The 23,454-nt window shown below is 39.7% G+C and overlaps 1 protein-coding gene and 1 long non-coding RNA gene across 4 annotated transcripts; one reads left to right on the top strand and one right to left on the bottom strand.

Annotated features, from left to right (window-relative positions):
- The first annotated feature begins 34 nt into the window (after nt 1–34).
- On the top strand, nt 35–1,104 carry LOC113464802 (uncharacterized). The gene is made up of 2 exons (XR_003389663.1): nt 35–121; nt 518–1,104. It is a non-coding gene; the product is annotated as an uncharacterized LOC113464802 (long non-coding RNA).
- On the bottom strand, nt 1,095–23,454 carry LOC108628887 (RNA-binding protein 24-A). 3 transcript variants are annotated; one of them, XM_018031110.2, is made up of 6 exons: nt 22,985–23,454; nt 19,160–19,569; nt 17,958–18,084; nt 16,326–16,386; nt 5,231–5,598; nt 1,095–3,851 (listed from the first exon to the last, which is right to left on the bottom strand). In XM_018031110.2, exons 2-6 carry the CDS (start codon nt 19,430–19,432, stop codon nt 3,688–3,690), a joined length of 993 nt encoding a protein of 330 aa, XP_017886599.1. In that variant the 5' UTR covers nt 19,433–19,569; nt 22,985–23,454; the 3' UTR covers nt 1,095–3,687. The 3 variants fall into 3 exon arrangements, with proteins under 3 accessions (XP_017886599.1, XP_017886601.1, XP_017886600.1); XM_018031112.2 differs by having other exon boundaries at nt 5,384–5,598; nt 17,973–18,084; nt 22,985–23,452; XM_018031111.2 differs by having other exon boundaries at nt 5,384–5,598; nt 22,985–23,451.

Raw genomic sequence — 23,454 nt, 5'->3', positions numbered from 1 at the left:
TATCAAAACGAATGATAAGCGGAGCGTCATTCAGAGGACGCGTTATCAATGAAGCACTGGTGCTGACATCTCATCATCTTCAGTCCGCCCACGATGACCGCAGCCAGCATCGATTCTATAGGTAGGTATTTTCCGTCGTTGCTCGGTTTCAGTCCAGGCTATCGCACTATCACCTGATCAACCTCATCACAGTATGATACAATGCGTATCGTGGAAAGTAAAAATGTTAGATTACAAGTTTTGGGTGTCTCTTTTCTGAATTCGTAGCATTACGAAATATTCATTACTAAACATTTATAAAAAAAAAAATAATAAAAAATTCATTCAATGTCCAAGGATACACGAAATGTCAACGTGAAATAAAAATTATGATTTTTATAATATAAAAGCAATTTCATTTTCTACGTTGACATTGCAAATAATTTATTTTGTATAAAGTCTATTATTACTAATGTCACTTCAATTAGGGCTACCAGACAATGAGAAGGCAATGTTCATTTGTAAATTTGATTTATAGCATTTTGGTATAATCACGGAGAATGGCATGGAGACTTGCGAAAGAGAGCCAAAGTGTAAAGTCATTCTGTCGAAAGACACAGCGAGTTATTTTTGTTCGTCGCGCGCCTGACACCGAGGGTGGTTTCCCCTTTGCTCGTTTTTGCAGTCCGCTGCGACGACGCTCGGCGTCGTCCGATTCCACAAGGCCATTAAGATTATCTTTAGCTACGAAAAACGACGAGATTGACTTCCATCGGTGCGGCGCAGTCGCCTCTGCTGTGCAACAGGAAAAAAGAGGCTCGTGCGCGGCAGTTGGCGAAATGTGGTAACAAATATACGCCTCGTTCTTTCCATATAACTAGAAATTGATCATATTGATGGAGGAATTAAAATCCCAATATTTAACATACAATACACATAATTGTGTAAATGGTATTTTGCAATTTCCTGTACTGTACTATACACATACACATGCAAAATTGTATGATGAACAGTTATTTACGTATACTGAGATGATACATTTGAATATTAGCAAGTAACAGGTAATCAAAAGTTCACATGTATCAATGTAAGGGATATAAATAAAGTATGATGAGTTTCTGAAAATTAAGATTTTATTCCATTTTTTTGTTTCGATTTTCCGGGTAATCTTTCATATTTTGTCTCTCGCGAAGAGTTCGTATGATGTGCGAAAGCAACAGACAACAATAGTCACGATCCATCAGAGGATCAAGACGCATTCGCTCTTCGTATCCTTTCAGAGACAATATATTATTTCCTCTTTTCTCATGCCCTGTTTTTCGTTAACCTACTGATAGAGCGTATAATATTAATATTATTAATGATAACAGACGATATATTACAACCGTAGATCCTAATTGTCAATGTAGGATATTTCGATAGGTATCATTGTACCCGTGATGAGGAATACGTATTTCTCACGGTTTAACGCTGTAGTTCTTTCTTCAATCGCGAAGAAAGATAATTTCCTGTCCTTCTCTTCGTTTACTGTTTCTATCGGTTCGCGGTAATTAAATTCGGTCGAACGCGTGTTCTCTTTGCTTTGTCATTAAGTACACGAACAGTAATTAATAATGTCAATAATATTATCAATAACTAATAGCAATAATAATTATAATTAATAATAATAATAATAATAATAATAATAATATAAAATAATAAAATAATAACCATATCGAAGTATATTAATTTATCCTCCTATTATCTTAATCGAACGATTATTGTAACTAATACCTAACGTTAAGCCTTCATAACAATATCGTTCCCTAAATTTTTTATAAAGACTTTTGGTTTCCTCCTTCTTCGTATCGTCATACGAATGTATCGACTACTTAAAATTCTAAGACATTCAGTTTTTAATCATATCTAAGGCTTCGAAGGGTTTTGGACTAGACAGCCTCTTCTTCATAGCCCTTATCCTCCGTATCTCTTGCTATTTAGTTAACAGCTCTTCTATTTCCTCTTTCTTTTTTTCTTACTGTTTACTGTTCTGTCGCTTCGTCTTCTTTTTTTAGTTACAACCCCTGTATATACGTTAGCGAACAGGCTCGCGCTAACGAATCAGTGACTAGTTTCTAACCATTTAAGACTACTCGACCGTGCTAATTAAGGCACCGGATCACTTTATGATTGGACGAACGAATCCTTTGCACCTTGCGATTCGCAACGTATTAAAAAACGAGTAGTGGCTGTTGGCATTAAACGATGAAATGAAAAATTGATCCGTATTTAGAACAAGACAAGGTATTAATCGAGGGACGTAAGTATTGTATAAATACAATTTCCTCCTACTTATTATACATTAATAAATATAAAGTAAGAATAATAATGTTTAATAGGATTCATTATTGTTATTTACAAGTTTTAACCATCTCTGTGCGTCTAATGTTGAATAGCTTAAATTTTGCTGACATATTTGTTTTAATATCATTATTGAATCGTATTTATTATCAATAAAGTCAGCAGCGTCAATTCGTTCGTCCTTTGGTCCTCATTGGATTCGTACTACAAAACATTGATATCAGTTCATTTAAATAACATTCATGAATCACGCACGAAAGACATTATTCTTAAGACACTTGGTAATCTCGCAGTTTCGCGATTCTAAGGCAACGTCGGTTTCATTACAACCTAAGTATTGTTAGTTAGGAGTGATATGCTTTGATTATAATAATCAATAGAAAATTCTGAAGTTACATGTCGCAAATCGTATTTTGCACATACTTGAGGAATAAGAATTTCTGCAATTTACGTGGATAGTAGGTGGTATCATTCGTTTATATTTTTACAGGAAATATTAAAATATTGCAAAATATAAACGAAATAATTATAAAAACAGTAACTGCGTATTTAAACAAGTAGCCTTCGATCAATATTCAGAAATGACATTTGAAACATGAAAATCGTATTTCTAGACTGCAGGATTATATGGCTACTGCCAATATAATTAAGAGCTGTGTCATAAACAGTGCATAGATCGGAATATTATTAATAGCAATATCAATCCTGAATACGGACCAGTCTTACGATTCCATTTCAACGCATGCTGACTGCGTTCATCTTCAAGCGTATCGATACGGGAATCGACGTGAATCGTCGAACGTGCAAGGAATCCGACGTTTCTAAAAATGACCGCAGGTCTATTGAAAGCCTCTATTGCCCGTACATTACATTCCGTGTCGTTTGGTTATAAATAATCGTAAACGCTAACGACAAACACTTAGGTATCCGTTTCGTATCTAGAAGTACATTGGCCGAGCGTGCCAAGTTTGGCCCTATAAAGGAGAACGTGTAAAGGAAGATGAATACGCGGAAGATTAAAGGTTAAATTAGTAAGAAATGTGGCGGAGCCGTCGATCCAAAATGGGGTAGCGTAGGTCGCATCTCGGCAGCGTCCATCCGGTTTCCCGCCTCTCGCCTCCTCCGATCCCTCCGCCGTTTCCAAAATTAACTCGCGGAGCATACCTCCGAATGGCTTCAAACACAATGACTGCATCGTGCTGCTGCGTAGCACCGAATAATGTACGAAAGAGGCGGATCGACAGCCGAAGACTATAATAAATGTTTACGTAGCGGCGAGGATCAAGTTCTTTTTCTCCTGAATAGCGTGTTCTAATGCCGCTTGGAACAATTGGTGACGGCACTCAATTCCCTTTTACGCAGCGGCTTCTATTGCAATCTTGCTTCTTGCGGGTTTGTTTGATATGGTAGTCCAGGGAACGCCGCGCCCGCTGCGGTTGCAGCTGCAGCCGCGGCTGCTGGCAATCCTGCAGCTGCACCTGGTAGCGTCGCGTATGTATACGGTGTCATGTAGCTCGCTGCTGCCGCGTTCGCTGGAAAAATAAGAAACTCTTCAATCCTCGTGCCTTTTCCTAATTAGTTTAGTGCAGGTAATTCCTTCGACAATTAATTGTAGTAGAAATATAGACAAATATCTATGTACAAGAGGTAATTTGCTTGAGAGTGGAACAGAATTACCTTCACTACTGTTTGGTAGATACAAATATAATTTATATATTGTTTGTTAACTAATCAATTTTTGATTTCGCTTACAAAGACATTGGTAAAAGCTTAATAACTACTACTGTCACCCACTGTGACGTTTGTTCCCACCACCACCGTAGACAGCACATCAGACCGATTAACAAAATTTTCATCTCGATCGTGTTGAATGCGAAGCCAGCGTAAGCATGCAATGTCGTATTTCCGCTTATCTTTATTACTACTTTTATTTTTACTCCATTGTATCGATAGCAGAGACATTCCAACGTAAAATGAAACCTTCGCACAAGCAGCGTTCATATTTCTGAGAATGTATTTTACAAAGATCGTGAAAATATTGTTGCAGGCAACAAATTGTTTAACTCAAACATTGGAAAGGAAGATTGCAGAAAGTTCTCCTGGATGGAAAAGGATTTCAATATAACCGACGTAACTAATTGTGTAAGCACGAAAGTTATGAAACGAACACTTGACAATCACGACAAATGAATTTATCACAGTACAAATCAATTTGAATAAGCGTCAACTGAAACGAGCAGGACGTTCTCTCGGCAAGATTCCCACTAAACAAGCATAAGCTTCTTAATGTCTAAAGTCGAAAAATTAATTCTCTACGTTCTCCATGAATTAATTAAACAACTTGATAAAATAATTCCGTTGTCGTAAAAAACATTTTGTAAAATGTCACAAAACCAACTGATACGTGCAGCTTTTTAGTAGCTTTAAGTATTGTTAATCGTATGACTAAAACTCGTTACGCTATTATGCTGCTGTCTTCGTGAAACATGCAATTGCCTGTGAGCAGCTTAAAAATTGCACATGCGTTGAAAAAGCTATTTTTCCTATGTTAAATTTAACACTTCAAGAATGAATTTCTTAGACAAAGAAAAAGCATAATAAAGTATTTTTATATTTAGATATTTAATAGATATCTGTAGGAAAATTTGATTTCGAAACAAAAATGCTTGATGTACGAATAGAAAAGGGACTGTCTATCAGTGTCAAAAATTAGTTCCGGGTGATGAATGTGTCTAAAGAAATTGTGGGAATCCTGCAGAGATTCCTCGTTGGAGCATAATTCCGCTATCAAATAAGAAGACGCAAACGTTAATATCCGTTCATCCTCCCTATCATTCTCAGCCATTTTATTCACTCGTCAGCTCCCACACGTTTGTTGCGTTCGGTTTTTCGTTTTCTAAGTATTTTCTACCGTTGCTACGTAGCACGGACGGCATATACGGCGGCAGGAGAGCTTTCTCCAATCGTTGATGTGCCAGCACCGCAGGGTTGCTACCGTTGTGCTGCTGGTGGTGGTGTATCAGCCCGTTGCTGCCCTTGCTCTCGACAGTTTTCAAACACATACCGGCCGCTGCCGCGCTGGTATAAGGATAAGCCTCGGTGAAGTTGTATGACGTTCCCGGATATGTAGCGGCTGCAGCGGCAGCGTTCTGATACTCGTAGAATTGGGAAGCGGCTGCCATCGCCGCATGGGTCAATTGCGTCGCCGGAAGCGTTACCAAACCACCTGGCGCCGCAGCCGCCAGGTATGGCGACTGGTACATGTAACCTGGTGGCACCCTGAAACCAAAATCATTTCAACGGTTACGTGGTTTCGCGGTCTACGGAAAATAATATAGTAATAAATACACGTAATACATCTAATACGAAGAATACTCGCCGCGCGATCATGATGGACCAACATTTAACAAAAATAATTGAATTAGATCGTTGTAAATTAATTTACACTGTGAAAATTCTTGGAAATATTTTATATCACTTTTACATCATATTATAGGTACTGCGATTACAAACTCGAATTCTGATAACTAATTTTAAAGTTCAACAAAAATGTTTGCAAACGTTCCTTCGCTGCATTTGATTAAATCAGAAATGCAAAGGTTTAATGTCGCGTTCTCCAAGTTTGGTCCAGCAAGATCATTTAGTCCTACGTAATCACACTTGCTGTTTGAAGCAACCCGTGCACCATCGAGTCTGCTGATTTTTAATTCATCTCTTACCTCGTTCGAACATAATCGGTGGGACTCGATGGTCACCGGAAGTTTCGACAGTACATTTCTCCCTGTGCAGTTAAGAAACTGGAGGAAAGAGTGAAAGGAGGACAGTTGTGTGGATCCTTTTCTCTTACGCGTGTCGAGCTATGTATACATATACACTACGCTGCGAAACGTTTTCACGCAAGCGATGCTCCGCGTGCAGCCGATCTGAAGCGCGAACGAGCGTACCCGGACCGTACCTCAATTGAGATAAACGGTTTATTGGAAAAGCGTTTACCGCTAATTTTCCCGAACAGATAACACGACGACCGCTAATGGACTTGGACCGACGTTGCAGACTATGCACCCGAGTCTGCACTCTACGTTATAACAAAAATAGTAATTAAGGAAACTAGATAGCCGCAAATTTGAATATAATTCGAATTTCGTTACGCACCGCGATTTAACTAAATCGAAGTAATATCCACGTTCCATACCGTCATTCGAACGTTACGTTTACGTGTACCATTGAAACGATATATTGCTCGATAGCGGGACATTTAATGTGCGCGTGTTCCGCGTTCGTGTGTGAGAAACTGTTCGACGCGTGTGTAAAGGATAAGGCAGAGGGGGAGGGGGGAGAAGGACAGGTGGACGGAAAGCGACGCGTTATGAAAATGGTATCAATGGTGGTATCACTAAGGCGTGACAAAAAAATGCGCAACAAATCCAATAAAAAGAAAAAGAAAGAAAACAAATTAAAATCCTCATAGTGTCGGCAAAACAACAACAAACCAACGTCAAACGTGTGTGTGTATATATTTTTTAGGTGTGTTCAGGTCACTTCACGAATATAAAGATACTTCTCGAGTACACGGCACACGATTATACCTAACACCAACGTTAGTATCATCTAAAGTTCACAGGCGCAAAGAAAAGAAAATGAAGAAAATAAAGTAAAAGGAGAAATAAAATGGAAACGTGGTACTCGTTCCACGGCGGTGCCTCTGTCTCTAACTCTTTCCCCTCTTTTTCTTCTTCAACGCAAAACCATCGCGTGCAAAATCACGCCGCGCCGCGCCGCGCCGCCGCCGACCCGGCTCGCTTCTCCTTCGCGCCTTCTCCAATTTATCGTTATGCTCTTTCGATCAATTCAATGACCCCTCGAAAACAATTATCCTTCCTCAAACTGTTGGCAATAATAGGGCAATTTTACTTGTATGTAATTAACCCTAATTCGTTATTTATATTCCTTTTCACTTATTGTTAGATCATAGTAATTAAATTCAAAAATATACTTGTAAATTGGAAGTTGCTAACTTTCAAGTGAAAGTTTTATGCAACACGTCTATGAATTGAAGTTCTTTTATTTGCGCTTATAAACGATATCTTATTTATTTAATAACACGATTACGAAATAGTAATTCCAATTGTCTCTGGAAAATTTTCATACAACAAATGGATGAGTGGCAAATCGCGTTTTTAAAGGACATACAGACACAGGAGACAGCCCTGAACTTTTTAACGGATCGATAATGGCTAGTGTCCAGTCCGCGAAGGAAATCAATATATTGTCCTGTGGCTTCGAACGATACAAGTTCGTTCACTTCGGCGAATTGGTGCACACCGATGTAAATTAATAATAATCGTTCTAACCGAGCTATCCTCGTACACATACATACTTCCTATTCTTCAGTTTATTCCTATTCTTGATTTTGTATGTACTATATTAGTCCACGTAATTGTGTAAATGAATATTCATGAAAGCACCATGTAAACTACGTGCTAAGGATTAAATGTAAATTAAAAAAATGAGAACCTAAATTACAATTTATACAAAATTTCGATGCGATTGAAATTCTTTCTGTATCAATTCAAATTAATTATGAGAATCACGTGTAGATGCATAGATTAATAATATATGTATAATAGAGGAATTGTGAAATTGATAATTCATTAATTTATATCGAATCTTATGTACAATATTGAAGAACTAAATGGAACAGATGCAATTGAAACGGATAGGGAGAACCGTGAATATGTTAACCAGAATAAACAATCGGAGATTGTACAGAAGTTTTATTCTGTCACGTTTGATTCTGACACGTTTGATTACGTGACACGAGATCACCTGGCGTACTCCTTTTTTCTCATTGAATCGATCCACCGAAAGATTAGTTTATCGGCGATCATCATAAAAATATTACACTTGGCTTGTTACCAGATGGCCGCCAGATGCTTTCTCGGAGCACTCGAAACCAATTCCTGAGTTCTGACAACTTCCGCCGGCGGGAACTCCGCGCCAAGTTTATGGAAATTAATAGGATATTTAGAATCACGTTTATTTCCACGTCTAAATATTCCTGTCTGCCTTCGGTATTAAATAAACTGACAAGTAAATTAGAATAGTTATTGTGCTGCTCAGTGGCAATTTTCAATCCTTCATTTATATGCACAGACACAAAAATTGTGATACGTCAGAAATAATATCTATTATCCTTGTAAATGACAGTAAGAATTCATTTGTTAACGTGTAATGGACTTTGAGCTTGTAAATTAATTGCCAATTATAGAAGTGTTCTTGAATATACATTTCCAAGCGAAGTGTAAAGTACCTCATTAGAGAATTGCATAGATGCAACGCAGCGTGCCAGCATCGAATCTGCATACTAACAATAAGAATCGCGAGACGCAGACCTTGGACAGATAAATAAATTCACAAAATCACCTTATTTGCTATTGCGCGATCTTTTTTCGTCCCTCCATTTTCTATTGAATTTATCTTGCTAACGCATCTTCGCCGCGGTCTGTGCATTATGGATAGCTCGCGTGTCCTCAACCCCACTTTTCCGACTCTGCGTGTTTTTATTTCGCCCCCTTCTCTTTTATTCGTTTACGTATGTATAGTCTTGCGACCGCGTGTATGTACACGTTTCCACGACTGACCGAATGCATCTTCCAATTCCAATTGCACTTCGTACGATCGACAAACGTCTACAGGAGAATCTGGTCGAATTAGGTATAGACAGTTTTGTTTATACGAGCAAAATAATCATTTCACACAACTGCGAAGAGAAGCAAGCTCTTCGTTCATCAAAATGATTTATAATACTAAATTTTATAATACTAAAAAAAAAATTATTTCACGAAATCAAAGAAGAAATGTTTTCGTAATTGTTCGATTTTCATTTATTCGAACGCGGTGATAAAAATATATTGATTTTTGATAAGGGGAAGTAACGAGTTTAAATTTCCACGATATTTATCCCGTTAAAAGGTAGTCATCGAGCAGAGTGACTAATTGACAGGAACGAGTTCGAACGCAAGTATAAGAGAATAATTTCCAAGTAATAACGGTTGATCGCTCAATACTTACTACGTCCTTGGTTACCTACGCGCGCAAGAAAAAATATAGACAGTTGTTTTAATGGCCAGTTTAATTTTCGCGATGAAAAATTGTCGACGACACATCACGACGGGAGAGCCGCATGAAAATTTTCATACGATCGATGTAACGCAACGTGGTGGACGAAAAAAAAAAAGTACAACGTGTCACACGATTTCTCCCGGGATTAAGTATGACCGTCACGTACTGACAATTAGAATGAAAAGCTCGTTTCGCTTTTTTACGTTCCGCTTCGATTAGATACGATAAATTTATGAAATATGTGAACACATTATTAATTCAATGGACAGAGCTTTAAATTATTCGTGGGCAATTACAAATTCCTTTAATTCTATGTTAGACATGTATAATAACGTATGATTTATGTTTAACAGAATAGTACAGGTATAGTAGATTAATCAAGTGAGCAGCTATCACGAATATAGACAGAATTATAAGTTTTGTTCTAATATTTCATGAAAAACTTAGGCTTTCTGAAAAAAAATTGTTTCGCAAAAGCTGAGGCAGACATAGAGGATGGCGGAAAGAGGAGAGCGAGTGGAGGCATAAATAGATAGATAGATGGACGTAGATAGACAGATAAATAGATAAGAAAAAGAAAGAGAGAGCGAGAGAGAAAGAAAAAAGTCGTTTCGCAGTCACGAACGAAAAGGGCCGCATTGTCCTTTCGTGACGGATCTCACAATAAGTGACCACCCTCGATTTCCGACGCAAAGTGGCCGCGCGCCGCGATTACGATCTCCTGATTGCGCGAGGTAATGCGAGGGTGGACGAAGTTGCTTAATCGTCCCTACTAATTCGTGCATGCGCGCTTCTAAGGACTTGCATATCCGAGTATATAGAACGCTCGTCACGGGGTAATAAAAGGGTTGCGGGTGTCCATTAGAAACCACCTCATAATGCGGTGAAACAGAAACTGTAATCACAGAAGATTCTCAGATGACAGAATTCGGTATCATCGTGTGATCAATTTATAAAAATAAAATATGAAATTCATAATTTCTATGATTAATTCTGTAATTTATCCTGCCAATACATGTCGCTTGTTTCCAGCGTACAAAAGTTTGCTACCAAATCCTATGGGTCACCTAACGGAAAATTGACAATAAGATTTTTTGTAACCGCGATCTCATTTCTTGAAAAGTGTTCCAGATAGACTTCGCACGCGCGTGTGTTATAAAAATGTGACGGCACGTGTGCCAGGTGGCCGGCACCGTAATTTTCTGCTTACTACGTTTCCGCATTGCGTGTCGATGAGTGCCACCACTTTCGTGCGCGTACGTACGTGAGTTTCTATATGCATTTAAACACCTGCGAAAGGGTTTTTTTTTACGAACATCCTTTGCGATTCATGTATGCAAGTTTCGCGGGCGTAGATACATGTACGTTATTTGTAAAAGAGTCGATGCGCAGTGCAGGAATCGTGCGAGCGCCGGCGCCGTGGATAATCCAATGGGATGATCTGCCAATCCTTGGGAAGCAGAACAGACCAATGGTGAATGCGTGGGTGACTCCTCCCGGCGATTTAATCGTTTCTTTATTTCGATCAAACTAATTCGGACAGTTAGAACAGAAGAATCCAAGGTCGAGAAAAGTGGAGCATCGAGAGCAATAGTAAACGCATACTCAAGATATAAGAGTATGATTAATTCTGTAATTTATCCTGCCAATACATGTCGCTTGTTTCCAGCGTACAAAAGTTTGCTACCAAATCCTATGGGTCACCTAACGGAGAGATGTTTGCATTTGCCGGATGGAAAATTGACAATAAGATTTTTTGTAACCGCGATCTCATTTCTTGAAAAGTGTTCCAGATAGACTTCGCACGCGCGTGTGTTATAAAAATGTGACGGCACGTGTGCCAGGTGGCCGGCACCGTAATTTTCTGCTTACTACGTTTCCGCATTGCGTGTCGATGAGTGCCACCACTTTCGTGCGCGTACGTACGTGAGTTTCTATATGCATTTAAACACCTGCGAAAGGGTTTTTTTTTACGAACATCCTTTGCGATTCATGTATGCAAGTTTCGCGGGCGTAGATACATGTACGTTATTTGTAAAAGAGTCGATGCGCAGTGCAGGAATCGTGCGAGCGCCGGCGCCGTGGATAATCCAATGGGATGATCTGCCAATCCTTGGGAAGCAGAACAGACCAATGGTGAATGCGTGGGTGACTCCTCCCGGCGATTTAATCGTTTCTTTATTTCGATCAAACTAATTCGGACAGTTAGAACAGAAGAATCCAAGGTCGAGAAAAGTGGAGCATCGAGAGCAATAGTAAACGCATACTCAAGATATAAGAGTGTCGTTGACCCTCTTATAATATAGAAGAACGGCGAACCTCACTATCCCTTCTATTATTTTTCAAATAAACCACACGTAGATATTTAGTGAGTTCCTTATTCAGAACTTACTAATTTTGAAAAAAAACTTTTCGGCATAGATATCAAAAAGAAGTTGATTTTGCTCTTTCTTTTATAAATTGCATATGATTGGTTGAAACGACAGGGTGGACGAGGGAATGGATAAGAATTAGGGATGGGGTGATACAGCAGAGAAAAAAAATAAGGAAACCAGTAAAGGAGGTCTGAAATGTAAGATATAAGACAGATAGAAAGGCATTAGGAAACGGATAAGAAAGACAAGAAAAAGACATTACAAAAAGCGATATATGAAAATAAAATGAAAAAAAGAATAAGAAAAAGGCGAAGGAGAAACATCGCCAGAAGAGATTCGATTTAAAAAATAGCTCATTAGATTTCTGACTCGCTTCACACGCATACATAAAAAATGTAACACATTCTCTCTCTCTCTCTCTTTATCTTTAGTGCTTTCTATGTATCGCTGCTATTTGAAGTTATGTATTTTCCATGTGTGCGTGCGAAGTGGGTCTGGAATCCCTTGAGTCACCCGTACGTAGGGTGCCAACATACTACACTAGAGTAATGTAAATTAAGATAGTATAAGATAGAATAAGATTGTAGCCCGAAAGTGAATTAATAAATATATATAGTGTATATAATTAGCAATGATCAAATTTGATATCAATTTATCAGAACCATTTTTTGTTAGAATGGTAGATCATCCGTCGTCAGTCTAAGTTGTATAAGAAAAAAGAACGGCTTTGGTAAAACGTAGAGTAACAAAAATAGAAATTTATCTTTTAGTAGGCGCATCATTACTCGTCCATGGCCGCGTTCGAGACAATAAACTTTACTGAGCGCGCGAAAAATAATGGTTCTGCGAGCACGACGTATCGCGCGACCAGGCGAACGTACGTGTAAAAACGCGGTACATTCAGGTGGATTTGTTTTACGATGACGTTGAATATTTCGATTATATCCCGCGGCTGCGCAATTAATAAAAGCCTGGAAGCTTGAATAATGTTTGCCTCTCGTGAAACGGCGTATGGAATATGGGCCTCGTCGAGTGAGTGACAGCGACAGGTGAATGGTAGCATCGACAATGAAAATAGAAACAGACGTTCTGCGCGGAGCGCCGACTATGAACCTCCTTTCCAAAAGCAATATGTACTTCCACTGTGACAAACTCCTGGATATTTCTGATAAAGATAGTAACACTGCCCGCACGGCTACGTTCAATTTTATTATTGTGACCTAAAATGAATTCGAAATATCTCGCGTCATATTAATACCTCGAAGTATAATGTATCTGCCAAGGCAATGAAAGTTCCGAGAATGCGTGAGAAATCACGATTTACTGACGTTTAGGAAAACGTCAGAATAGAAGTTCGGTTCGAGGAGGGAAGGAGCAGCTTTAATTTCTTGTTAAAAAGTCCTCCCGTAGGAGCCCTCGAGGGAATGGCTCAAACATAGAAGCTGACACGGGGGACAGGTGGATCTAAATAAAGATTGGACCAACGCCAGAACCTCCAAGATGTGCGAGCCGAGAGATGCGAGGCGTGTCGCCGTCAACGACGACGACGACGACGGCGACGGCGACGGCGGCGTTTGGTTGTCATAGCTTACGACACTACGAATTTACTAGCACCGAGAAAACCCACCCCGACGCACAAAGCGTCTTCCTGGGCGGTGTTAAATTTCACTTTTCCACCCACGTCTCGCTAATTCGAGGACACGTGCTATCTCGCAATACCGGATTTACGATAATCCGACCGATTTAAATGATTTCCTACTCGGCTTTCGTGTTAATCAGAACGAGATAATAATAATATAGACTTATTTAAATATAATGTTTCGTTTTGCATTGGATAATACAATTCCATTTTTTTAATATTTCATTCGTACGTCCCAGCGTCACAGTTTTAATATTCGTCGTAGTAGAAATGTTAAGAAACCAGTCAGCCTTGCATTTGTACCAAATTTTTTCCTAAATTTCTAGAAACCGTCAGAGTTTTTTATGAGCCAAAAAAAGTTGGGTTGCCTCCCGCTGTCTTCTGATTTGGGCAACATTTGTTTCCAATTTATCGGTATCACGTTTCAACGAAGAAAAGATCTAACGTGGTCCCGAACAAGACGCTAAGATGTAAAAATTGTTACACAGAAATAGTCGACCATTTCATTATTGTAACATCGGATATTTTTAACAGGAGAATTGATGGTTTGAATACTTTCTTTAAACTTTCTGAATTGACAGACGGTACACACCGTGTTATATTAAAATTCAAAAAACCACCACGTACAACACCAACAAAATACAACACCAATAGCGACACCAAGTGTAGTGTAAGCTTTCACCACACACACAAGGTTATTAATATTATGATGGTTAGCGGAGCCTGTACACTCGACGAAAGCTCCGTTTGATCTAAACAAAATCCATCCATACATCAAAGTGATATAGTAGATGCGTTAGTACGAATACTTTCCCCCTTTTATGATCGAGAACTCTAAAAAAAAATGTCCAATTTCTGGCGACGAAAGATAATTTACGGTAATTTCGTTAACGAAACAGGAGTGAACGTGTTTTCAGTTCCGTTCCCTTTTTGTCGGAAATGGATTGCAGATTCGATACCTATTGCTCGATACGCCGACGAATTTCTGTGCCACGCCGAAGAATCTGACTTGGCTAAACGAGGTAAACCGCGATAAAATCGATTGGCACGATGAAAAATTAATGAACGTTGTCGTGTTTCGCGGTGGTGCGGTGCGGGTCGATTTCCGGCGAAAAATACGGGAGATCCACCGCTTCGAAGAATCGCCGTATCGTTCATAATTCAACGAAACTCTACCGCACATGGTTAATCTCTTCTCCTCGCTGCTTTGTTGCTTTCTCTCCTCTTTCTTCGCTTTCCCAATAACCGAAGGATTCATTCGAAAAATGAACATTACACCCGTTTCCCACGGAATTAATTATTAAACAATGTCGAAGGGACAAATGAAGATTAGCCAACGCGATAAAATAATTAACATCTATCTGTCTAACGTTATGAGGATGATAAAAATGAAGCTACCGCGACCTTTGTTAATATTAATTTTCTCGATGTTAACAAAGACCCGTCACCAAAGGCAAATTAAAATGAAAAAGAAAAACGAAAAGAGTGCACGCGGATTTAAATTTTGAAAGATGTTTAATGAAAGACACGTGGTATAAAAATTAAACCGAGAAATTTATAACAATAAGAGAATCTATCTAAAAATTAAGGCAACATTTTTTGGCTAATAAATGTTGGAAACTGGTGAACAGTTTGGCAACATTTAACAGCGATTGTTACATAGAATGTTTGGATTTTAACACGTGAACGTAGCCTCATCGTTATTAGCTCGTCCATTAAGATTAACAGTATTACGAGAATTAATCAGACAATTATTCCGATTAAGATCAGATAAATAACGTTACCGTGATTATAATTAATATATTAATATTAATATTATTACGATTATTGTGATTATGTTGATTAAGAAAAAGAGTGTAAAAGAGTAAAGACCAAAAAAGTCAAAACCAGTAAACAAACAAATCTCTCAGCAACCGCAATCAATTATCATATCACTTCACGTCAACCTCATCAAGAAAGAAGAAACAAAAAACACAACCAAAAAAATACAGTAGCAGAAGAAGAGGCCGATCCTCGGAAGTCAGTTTTGACATTCGGTTGAAACTTGAAACAAATTCGTGGGTACTCATGGCTTCCGATCGACAGTGTGCGTGTGCCGCGTTCACTCTCTCTCCCTCCCTCTGACTGATCTCAGATTTTCAATTATCATCTGCCCTCCTTTTCTATTTTACGTTTTTTTGCTCGCACGACATTCACATTCGTGTCTCTCTTTCTGTTCGTCTTTCGTTACAGTAGATAGATTCAGTATATTTGTTTTACATTCGTACTCCTTAGAACGGCCCTTGGCGCTCTCAAGGATCTCGAAAAGGGAATTCTCTGCTTGCTCCCTTACGCGCATGTGTGCGTCAGGATGCTGAAACGTTATATATAGTCTGCTTTTAAAAGAGTGTTCACAATAATTGTCAAAACCGAAGCCGTAAAAAACGAGTACCTTTGTTCTCGGTTCTCGAAATGCTTCTACAACTTATTTCTACCGACCTTTTTCCTGTTTTCTTTCCCCCTAAAATCGTCTTTTCTCGTAAAGTCGTAAAAAAAAAATTAGAGAATTCTCTCGGTTTCCCTTAAGTTTGCAATGAAACACGACATTATTTAATATCATTTTGAAAAAAGATGTTCGAAGTGACAAAAAATGTATGCGGTATTACGCTAACTACACAAAACCCAATACTCGTTGGTTTCTACTTTCGCATTGGTTTTATAAACGACGCGACTGACAAATGCGATTCGAGTTTTCGTAACGTGGATAATCTAACGAGGTCTCCTCTTGACTTACACGCTAAGTTTTAGCAACTACGATAATACAACATGTATGTTCTTAATGTATAGGTATTATTTCGGCAAATCACATCAACGTAGTAACGTAGACTCACCCATATTGGCCGGGTAGAACTGTCGGATATCCAGCTCGGATGCTGGCGGCAAACGGGAATGCTGAAATCATAAACAATTCGGAGTTAATCCTATTTATGTTTGTAATGGCCAGCCCTGAACTCGAACACCCGTTTTCGTATAAATTGAACATCCTGTTCTTTGCAAATGCGTCTTCCCCTAGCTAGTCTAGACGCGGCTACATTTTTCGTTCTTGTAATAAAACGATTCCCTACCAGCAAACATGAATATATTTATACTTCCAAAATGATTTTACTAGATCGCTTATATGAGAAACTATATGCATTTACATTTTATATTAAATGAAACGAAGTTCAAAATATTCTATTATAAAATATATACGTTTTAACGATCGTGTTCAGATTTATCTTAATATAAAAATACCAAACACAGTACCACACACCAGAAAAGGGACATGCATTAATATACATATGAGTTAGGTAGAAGTTACTTTAATGTTCATTGTATTAATACTTCACTTTTTTAATCATATAGCAGTATGATTTAATTGAAGAATGTAGAACAAGCGATACGACTCTTTAAATAACTCATATGTAAATTGATTAATTATTATAGGAAAAAGCTTTGATTAATTTCAGATAAATATTCCACACTTAATTTGGCATTACAAGAATCGTAAACCGGTTCGAAGTTAGGAATGAGTTTTGCGTTTAGAAGGGAAAACAAAACAAAGGTGGATACCGACAGTCGGGTTAAGGCAATTTTAGACTTAGGTGCCGAAGCGCCAAGCAATGTTGGCCGGGAGCCATCGCACGGGTTCGAGAAAGTGTCTCAGGAGATGCTTTTTGATTTGCTCAAATGACGTTTATAAATCCGTCCTTCGTCTGTTCGAAAGCTTGCAAATATAAATACTGGAATAAAGAGCAAAATAGCTAGTTCAGCCAGAGCTGTCAGTATAAATTGTAAGAATTCAAGCGGAACTCTATTCTTGTTCGTTAAACGAAAATTGCGATTTACTTTAATGATATCCAAGTGAAATGTCTCATTAGGAGAATCTCTGCTATAATTTTTCATCCGAGATACGCAGACGTACGTCCTCGACACTGAAGAATTACTGTGCTCTCCGTCCAAGAATTATATTATCCGTTACTGCGACGAATGGGATTTGCTGATTTGGCTTTGTTTCAACAACGTAAAACCCGTGACAATGACGCGCGAGAATCAACCGAAAGATTAGAAATGACATCTATTCTTGCAAATCTTCTGATGTTGCGAGACAAACTTTTGAAATACGGAGTACGAGATGTGTATATTATTATTAGAATGCAAGCAGTAAAGTGTAGTATCGCAATATTCGTTCCAGGAAGTCAATCACGCCATTGCAAAAAATAAGTAATTTTAATCCCGTATTTGCAGATAACTTTTGAACTAAAGCAATCTACGATTATCAAACACGCATGACTAAAATCAGTGAGGGAAGTAATTGGGTACTGGAGTATCAGTACTAGTTAAACGCGAATACAAGAACAAAAGCACAAATCATTCAAACGACGAAGGATCAAACACACCGTCTAGCTAACCCTGCCTGCACATAATTCATGCGATCGACACTCATTCAATGAAAAAATTGCAAATCGCGTAGTAAAACTTACGCGTTTGTAGAGTACCTCTAGGTTTTGCTCCAAGAATCGCCAAGTTCACATTAGCTTTACGTCCGTCGATTATAGGGTTCGGATCTTTACAAGCCCGCTCTGCTGCTAGCCTGTCTCCCATGATCACCTGCGTGCAGATCCGATCGATTATTCGACTAATCCTTCCGCTTCACCTGGATCTCGCAGCCCTGTCCCCTTGTCCCGAGTAACGGTACACAAGACCCTTGTGCGGTTCGTGCACCCCAACGCCCAGGTATGGCGTTCTGGGTAATTCGGCTTGTTAGTGCCGCCTGCTTTATATTGTCTTCCCGTTTAAAATTCCTTGTACATTTTCTTTGTTTCCGTACCATCGAATTCTAACTTATCTTCCTCACTTTGTAAATTATTAAATGAACAGAATTTAAAGTTTAGTCAAAATTTCGTCGATGACACGTACAATCTTTAACTTAATATCGAAAACCATTTAAACCTGATAGGAATCTAAACTCGTGAATTAATTTCGAGGATCAGGAACACCGCAGCCCCCATAATTTACGTTCGCCAGTTGGTTTCACGTGTAACGATAATCATTGCTACGGGCAACGGTCATTTTTAAAACAGAATTTCGCTTTAGCGGGTAATAAGGACGTTGACGTATACATGTATTTCCATATTATCCTTGAGCGCAAGTTATGTACGTGTGATAATAAGGAAAACTGATAACGAAGTAGTACGCCTTCACGGAAGAAAGAGCATCACTGGCATACGGGAAGTGAACAAAACACGTCTTTTCGGTAGAACTGAACTAACTGGTTACGTTATCATAATGAATTACGTACACGACTATCTTTCCTTGGTTAACGCGTTCGTTCTAGGGAACAATACACATAACGAACAACAGCTTGTAGAACTCTAAGGCAAAACCGTCGTAGATACGAAATTGATAAAAATGTGGGGATTGATCATTCTTATTGAGAGACAGTTTAGCTCCCAACGTCCGACGCAATGTCGCATTGCAACAGAGACAACTGCCATTAATTGTAAAACTCTAACAGTCACTAAATAACGAGTACAGACAAAAGTGTACTTAAACTACTCACTCTAAGCTATACACAAACTTAAAGCAGCTCACAGCAACGACTATCAATCACGAAAACTAACAAAAATGTCGGGATATAAAAATACCAATTCGTTTTAATCACGAGTATGCAAGGAGTACTTACGAAACCATATCCCCTACTTTTCCCGGTTTGCCTATCGGTGATTACCACGGCTTCCTCGATGTCGCCGTACACGTTGAAATGTTCTCTAAGACTTTTGTCGGTAGTGTGATAAGGTAAACCACCCACAAACAATTTCGTCCAAGTTGTATCCTTTTGTTGGGGCGTTGCGCCGGCTAACGCGCCAAGGCCCGATACCAGCTCGTCCGGAGCTGGCGCCCCGGCAGCACCTACCGCACCGACGGCACTGAGACCAGCGGCACCAGGCATCAACATCCTCCAAATTTTGGCGAGATCACCGCCGGACGACGGGAGGACGACTTGCTCAATTTTGACACCTTCTACGGTACTTTGGTCAACGTTAATCACGTCACAGGCTTAGCACCATTTAGAACACCGCTGATGTTGGTTGTCTACAAAAAAACGAAAAGCGTACAACATTGTTAGCAACCGCTACTATTAATCTTGTTACAAATTAACAAAAAGACTTCGTTTCCTAAACAGATTTTCTTTCCACGATATCTGGATATCTGTTTATAAATTTTGCATTGCGCTTAAAACTTGTGGTGGGAATTGTTCGTGAAAAATCCACAGACGATGAATTAACGAGCATTGTTTAAATATTACGGGATAAATGATTGTTTCAAGGCTGACGATGTTAGCCAATACGAAATGTTTAAGGGAAGATCAAAGCACCCTCGAACGGAGTGGAACGCGAACAAGGAAAATGCAGAAGACTACGCACTTAGAATTTAATACTCGTTATGCACGACCCTCCGACGAATCGCGTCGTCCCGCATGATCTTCGTGAAACGCAGAAACCGTAGGTAACACGCGTGTGTACACTTATTTACACGCGTACAGGCATGCAACAAAGATTCCGCGTGCGGCTGCTATCCTACAACACCGTGCATACTCGGGAAGAAAGAAAGACAAGAATAAACGGTTTCTCCCTCTCTTAGCTCGCTACTCCCGAGGTACAACTGTTCTACCCTCTTCTCTCAATTCTCTCGAATCGATGACTCCTTCGTGAATATAAAGGGAACAGATAAAAGTCCCCTTGCTGCGCGGAGGAACCCTGCCTGCCCGGGGAAAACCGGCGAGAGCCACCAGGAACAAGAAAAGAAACAGGCACCGTCGGTGCATTGTCGAAAGAGAAGAAGGACGCGGAAAGGTACTTCGTAGAAGAAGAAAAGGGCGAGAGGAAATAGAGAGGAAGGGACCCTGACCTCCATTCAAGGCTCGGTAACGGCCTGAAAAGGGAGGCAGTGTTACTGCTCGTCATGAAGTAAGAGAAAGAGGCAGATACGAGTAAAACTGCCTGGCCTAGGTATAGTTGGGGTACATTTCGGTTCGGCTCGGCTTTCGGGTTTCTGCAATATACTGCAGGGAAGAGGATAGGGCAGGAGAGGAGGTAAAGGTAGAGGGTACACAGAAGGGTCCCTCTCTTTTGCATTTTTTCTTCTTTCCTCCGTTCCTTCTTTCTCACACTCTACAGCGCGCGCACCGGGCAGAGGCACGACCAGACCCTGCGAAGTGGGCCCTGCGTTCTCTTCCGAAAGCCCCCCTCGTCCCACCCCACCAGCCGTCTTTCTCGCCGGTCACTACCACACCAGCACCATCCCGTGACAGTGCACCATTCGAAGGGCCCTTCCTCGTCTGTTTCTGTCGGATCCCCCAAAACGACAGCAGCTGCTGCAGAAAACCGGTGCAGCACGCTGTATAATCATATTGTTGTATTGCCATCGGGTTCCTCCTCCACCGCCGTTGCTCTTTCTCCTTTTTTCCTCTCTTTTTGCCTTTATCGTTCTTTCCTCATCCTAGAGAACAGCATCGCGTAACTGAGGGACGTTTGGTCGAGCATAAAGACCGATTTTCTGAATTCAGCTACCGTGGAAGCAACGACCGCGTTGCCGCGAGCGCGTTTCATAAATGCTACACAGATTTTACGATCCCAAGATTTCACTAACTTGCCTGCCGGATGCGCTACAAATTAAATGATAATTTAAGTAGCCGACAATTTCCAGTCACTCTGGACACAGTTGATTATCTGAATTCGCGTTACTTACGCCGCCGTTCGCTGTTTCAATTCGTAAGAAAGTATAAAAATTTTCGGAAACAAGAAAATCGACTGGAAATGTAACGAATTTCTTTTCGTCGAGAACTAAGCTAAGAGAAATCTCGAAAGAAGAGCAACCGTATGCACGATCCAACGAATATTCAAAATTAGAAAGTTATTTAAAACGGGAACGTTTCTGCATTTGGTTCAGTGCACAAGAATCTTCGCACTCAAGTAAAGCGACTTCATTGAAAGTCCTATCAACGATTCGCGATTTCTACAAATCAGCTCCTATCTAAATTGGGTTTCAACGAACTTTTACAAAACGAAATCGAAAAGGCGCTTCGTCGATGTGCTTGAAAGCATGTACCGTTTTGCACACTTTCCATCTAATGGACTTTACTATAGTAAGGCGCATCATAAAAGACAGTTTCTACCTCTCAGGCACTACCGGTAACGATTATAACAGCTGTAAAGGGTGACAACGGTCTGCCGGGTGTCTCGTAAATCAACTGAAACGTATCATGGGTAAATACGTTCAATTCTACATTGTTTTCAAAGCTAGATTATTAGAAAATGACCATCATATTTCATACGAGGAAAGGAACATTTTTCACGTTAGAAATTTCGGTACCTATAGACTAGTGAAAATACGAACATTTATTTAAAAATTAAAAATCATAGATAATTCATGTATTGCAGTCATTTATAGTAACTGCGAATTTAACTGGAATTATGAATGCAATAATAGGAATTATGGACCATTTCATAGGAATAGTTTTGGTAGTCTATAATCGCGTTCCGATCGGAGCAGCCTCGTTTATTCGACACTGGCCGATTGCCACGACGAAACACACTAAAATATCTTCTCGGCCAAAGTCGCAAAGGCCAGAGTTCTCGAAAACGCGTGGCTGGCTATACCTAAACCGTGGACACAAAATTTTATGATACGGAACTCTTGAAACTGAGTGTTACAAGTCCTTTGTGTCACTCCAAATCGAACCGCAATAAACAATATATAATTATTTATATATTGAACTAGAACTATTATTATCTTAGTCCTGGCGCTATGACTTAATTATAATTACAAATTATTCATTCGCCGATGACATTATCAGTGACAACGAATTATGAACAGCTGTAAGAAAAGTATTGTCTAACGTCGGAGTAATACACCGGAAAATTAGTAAAAAAATACGAAAGGAAAGATAATAGTTCTCCGTTCATTTACGCCAGACGGCTGTAATCACCTGCGCACGTTTCCAGGCCTTCTGCTAAAGAGAAATCGTCGAGCCGACGGCGAGGTTTATTAATAAACGTTGTAGTACACGTGCCCGACGTCGTGTACCCCCTTTGTCGCGACGAAACCGCTGCAACGGGGGTGAAAGAGGAGCAACCGAGAGAATAAGCAGATCGGTTCACGAACGCGCAACATGGCCACGCAGAAAACACTTTTGTTCATTGTATAAACAATATTTCCCGAACAAATTTTACAATGTTCTCACGAAACACGTCTATGATACAAAAATAGCAAGCATTCGTACGACCAACATCGACTTCAACTATTTAGAACGTTCTATGCATAACAGATTTTCGTAATATGTGCAATACAACATGTAACAAATGATTTGTAAGACAAGTTTATTATAAACAATGAACGTTAAACAGAACATTTAAATTCCTATTGTATGTATTCTAAAAAAAAAACACCAAATATGTTTGAGTACAACGTGACAAACAACTTGACAAAGGAAAATTTCAATACGTACCTCCAATCTTTTGGAGCACCGTTCGATTTCACCAAGTTGCCGTTTAATCCCAACGAGAAAGAGGACAACACCGTGAAAAGATGAACACCAATAACGTGGCTATCCTCCTGGCAGGCGAGATTAATATTTCGGCGATAAAACTGACGTCGCAGACCAATTAACAGCGCACAGGTTCAAACAGCCGTTCGGGTCACGGTGAAATTTTACTTCATTACCACAGAATCGCGTCGAAAATTTCAATTCTCGGTTTCTTTCTTAGTCGTGGACTGAACACGTTCAATCCGCAGTAACAATTGAAACGGGCAACACTGTTGTCGACACTACTTATGTAGTAACGGTGTTGGTATCGTGTACGGGTGCCCGATTGTTAGCTACTGCCTCATTTTATGCGCGCACATCCGACACGAACGAAAGCCCACGTGCGAGTACTGCTGAACTGCCTTCAAGTTTGCAGTTACCTTACAGCGCGC

The sequence above is a fragment of the Ceratina calcarata genome, unplaced genomic scaffold (assembly GCF_001652005.2).
Source record: "Ceratina calcarata isolate Rehan_Ccalc_2016 unplaced genomic scaffold, ASM165200v1 scaffold546.2, whole genome shotgun sequence".
NCBI classification, from domain to species: Eukaryota; Metazoa; Arthropoda; class Insecta; order Hymenoptera; family Apidae; genus Ceratina; species Ceratina calcarata.
Note: the sequence above shows the minus strand (reverse complement) of the source record. Positions and strands in the feature narration are given on the sequence as shown.

What these genes read in the sequence shown, in the direction of transcription:
- LOC108628887 (XM_018031110.2), bottom strand. Translation starts at nt 19,432, where the DNA reads ATGTTGATGCCTGGTGCCGCTGGTCTCAGTGCCGTCGGTGCGGTAGGT. An exon ending in GTTCTACCCGGCCAATATGG is followed by an intron (nt 5,599 to 16,325) that starts GTGAGTCTACGT and finishes TTTTGGTTTCAG; the next exon opens with GGTGCCACCAGGTTACATGT. An exon ending in GTCCGTGCTACGTAGCAACG is followed by an intron (nt 3,852 to 5,230) that starts GTAGAAAATACT and finishes TTATTTTTCCAG; the next exon opens with CGAACGCGGCAGCAGCGAGC.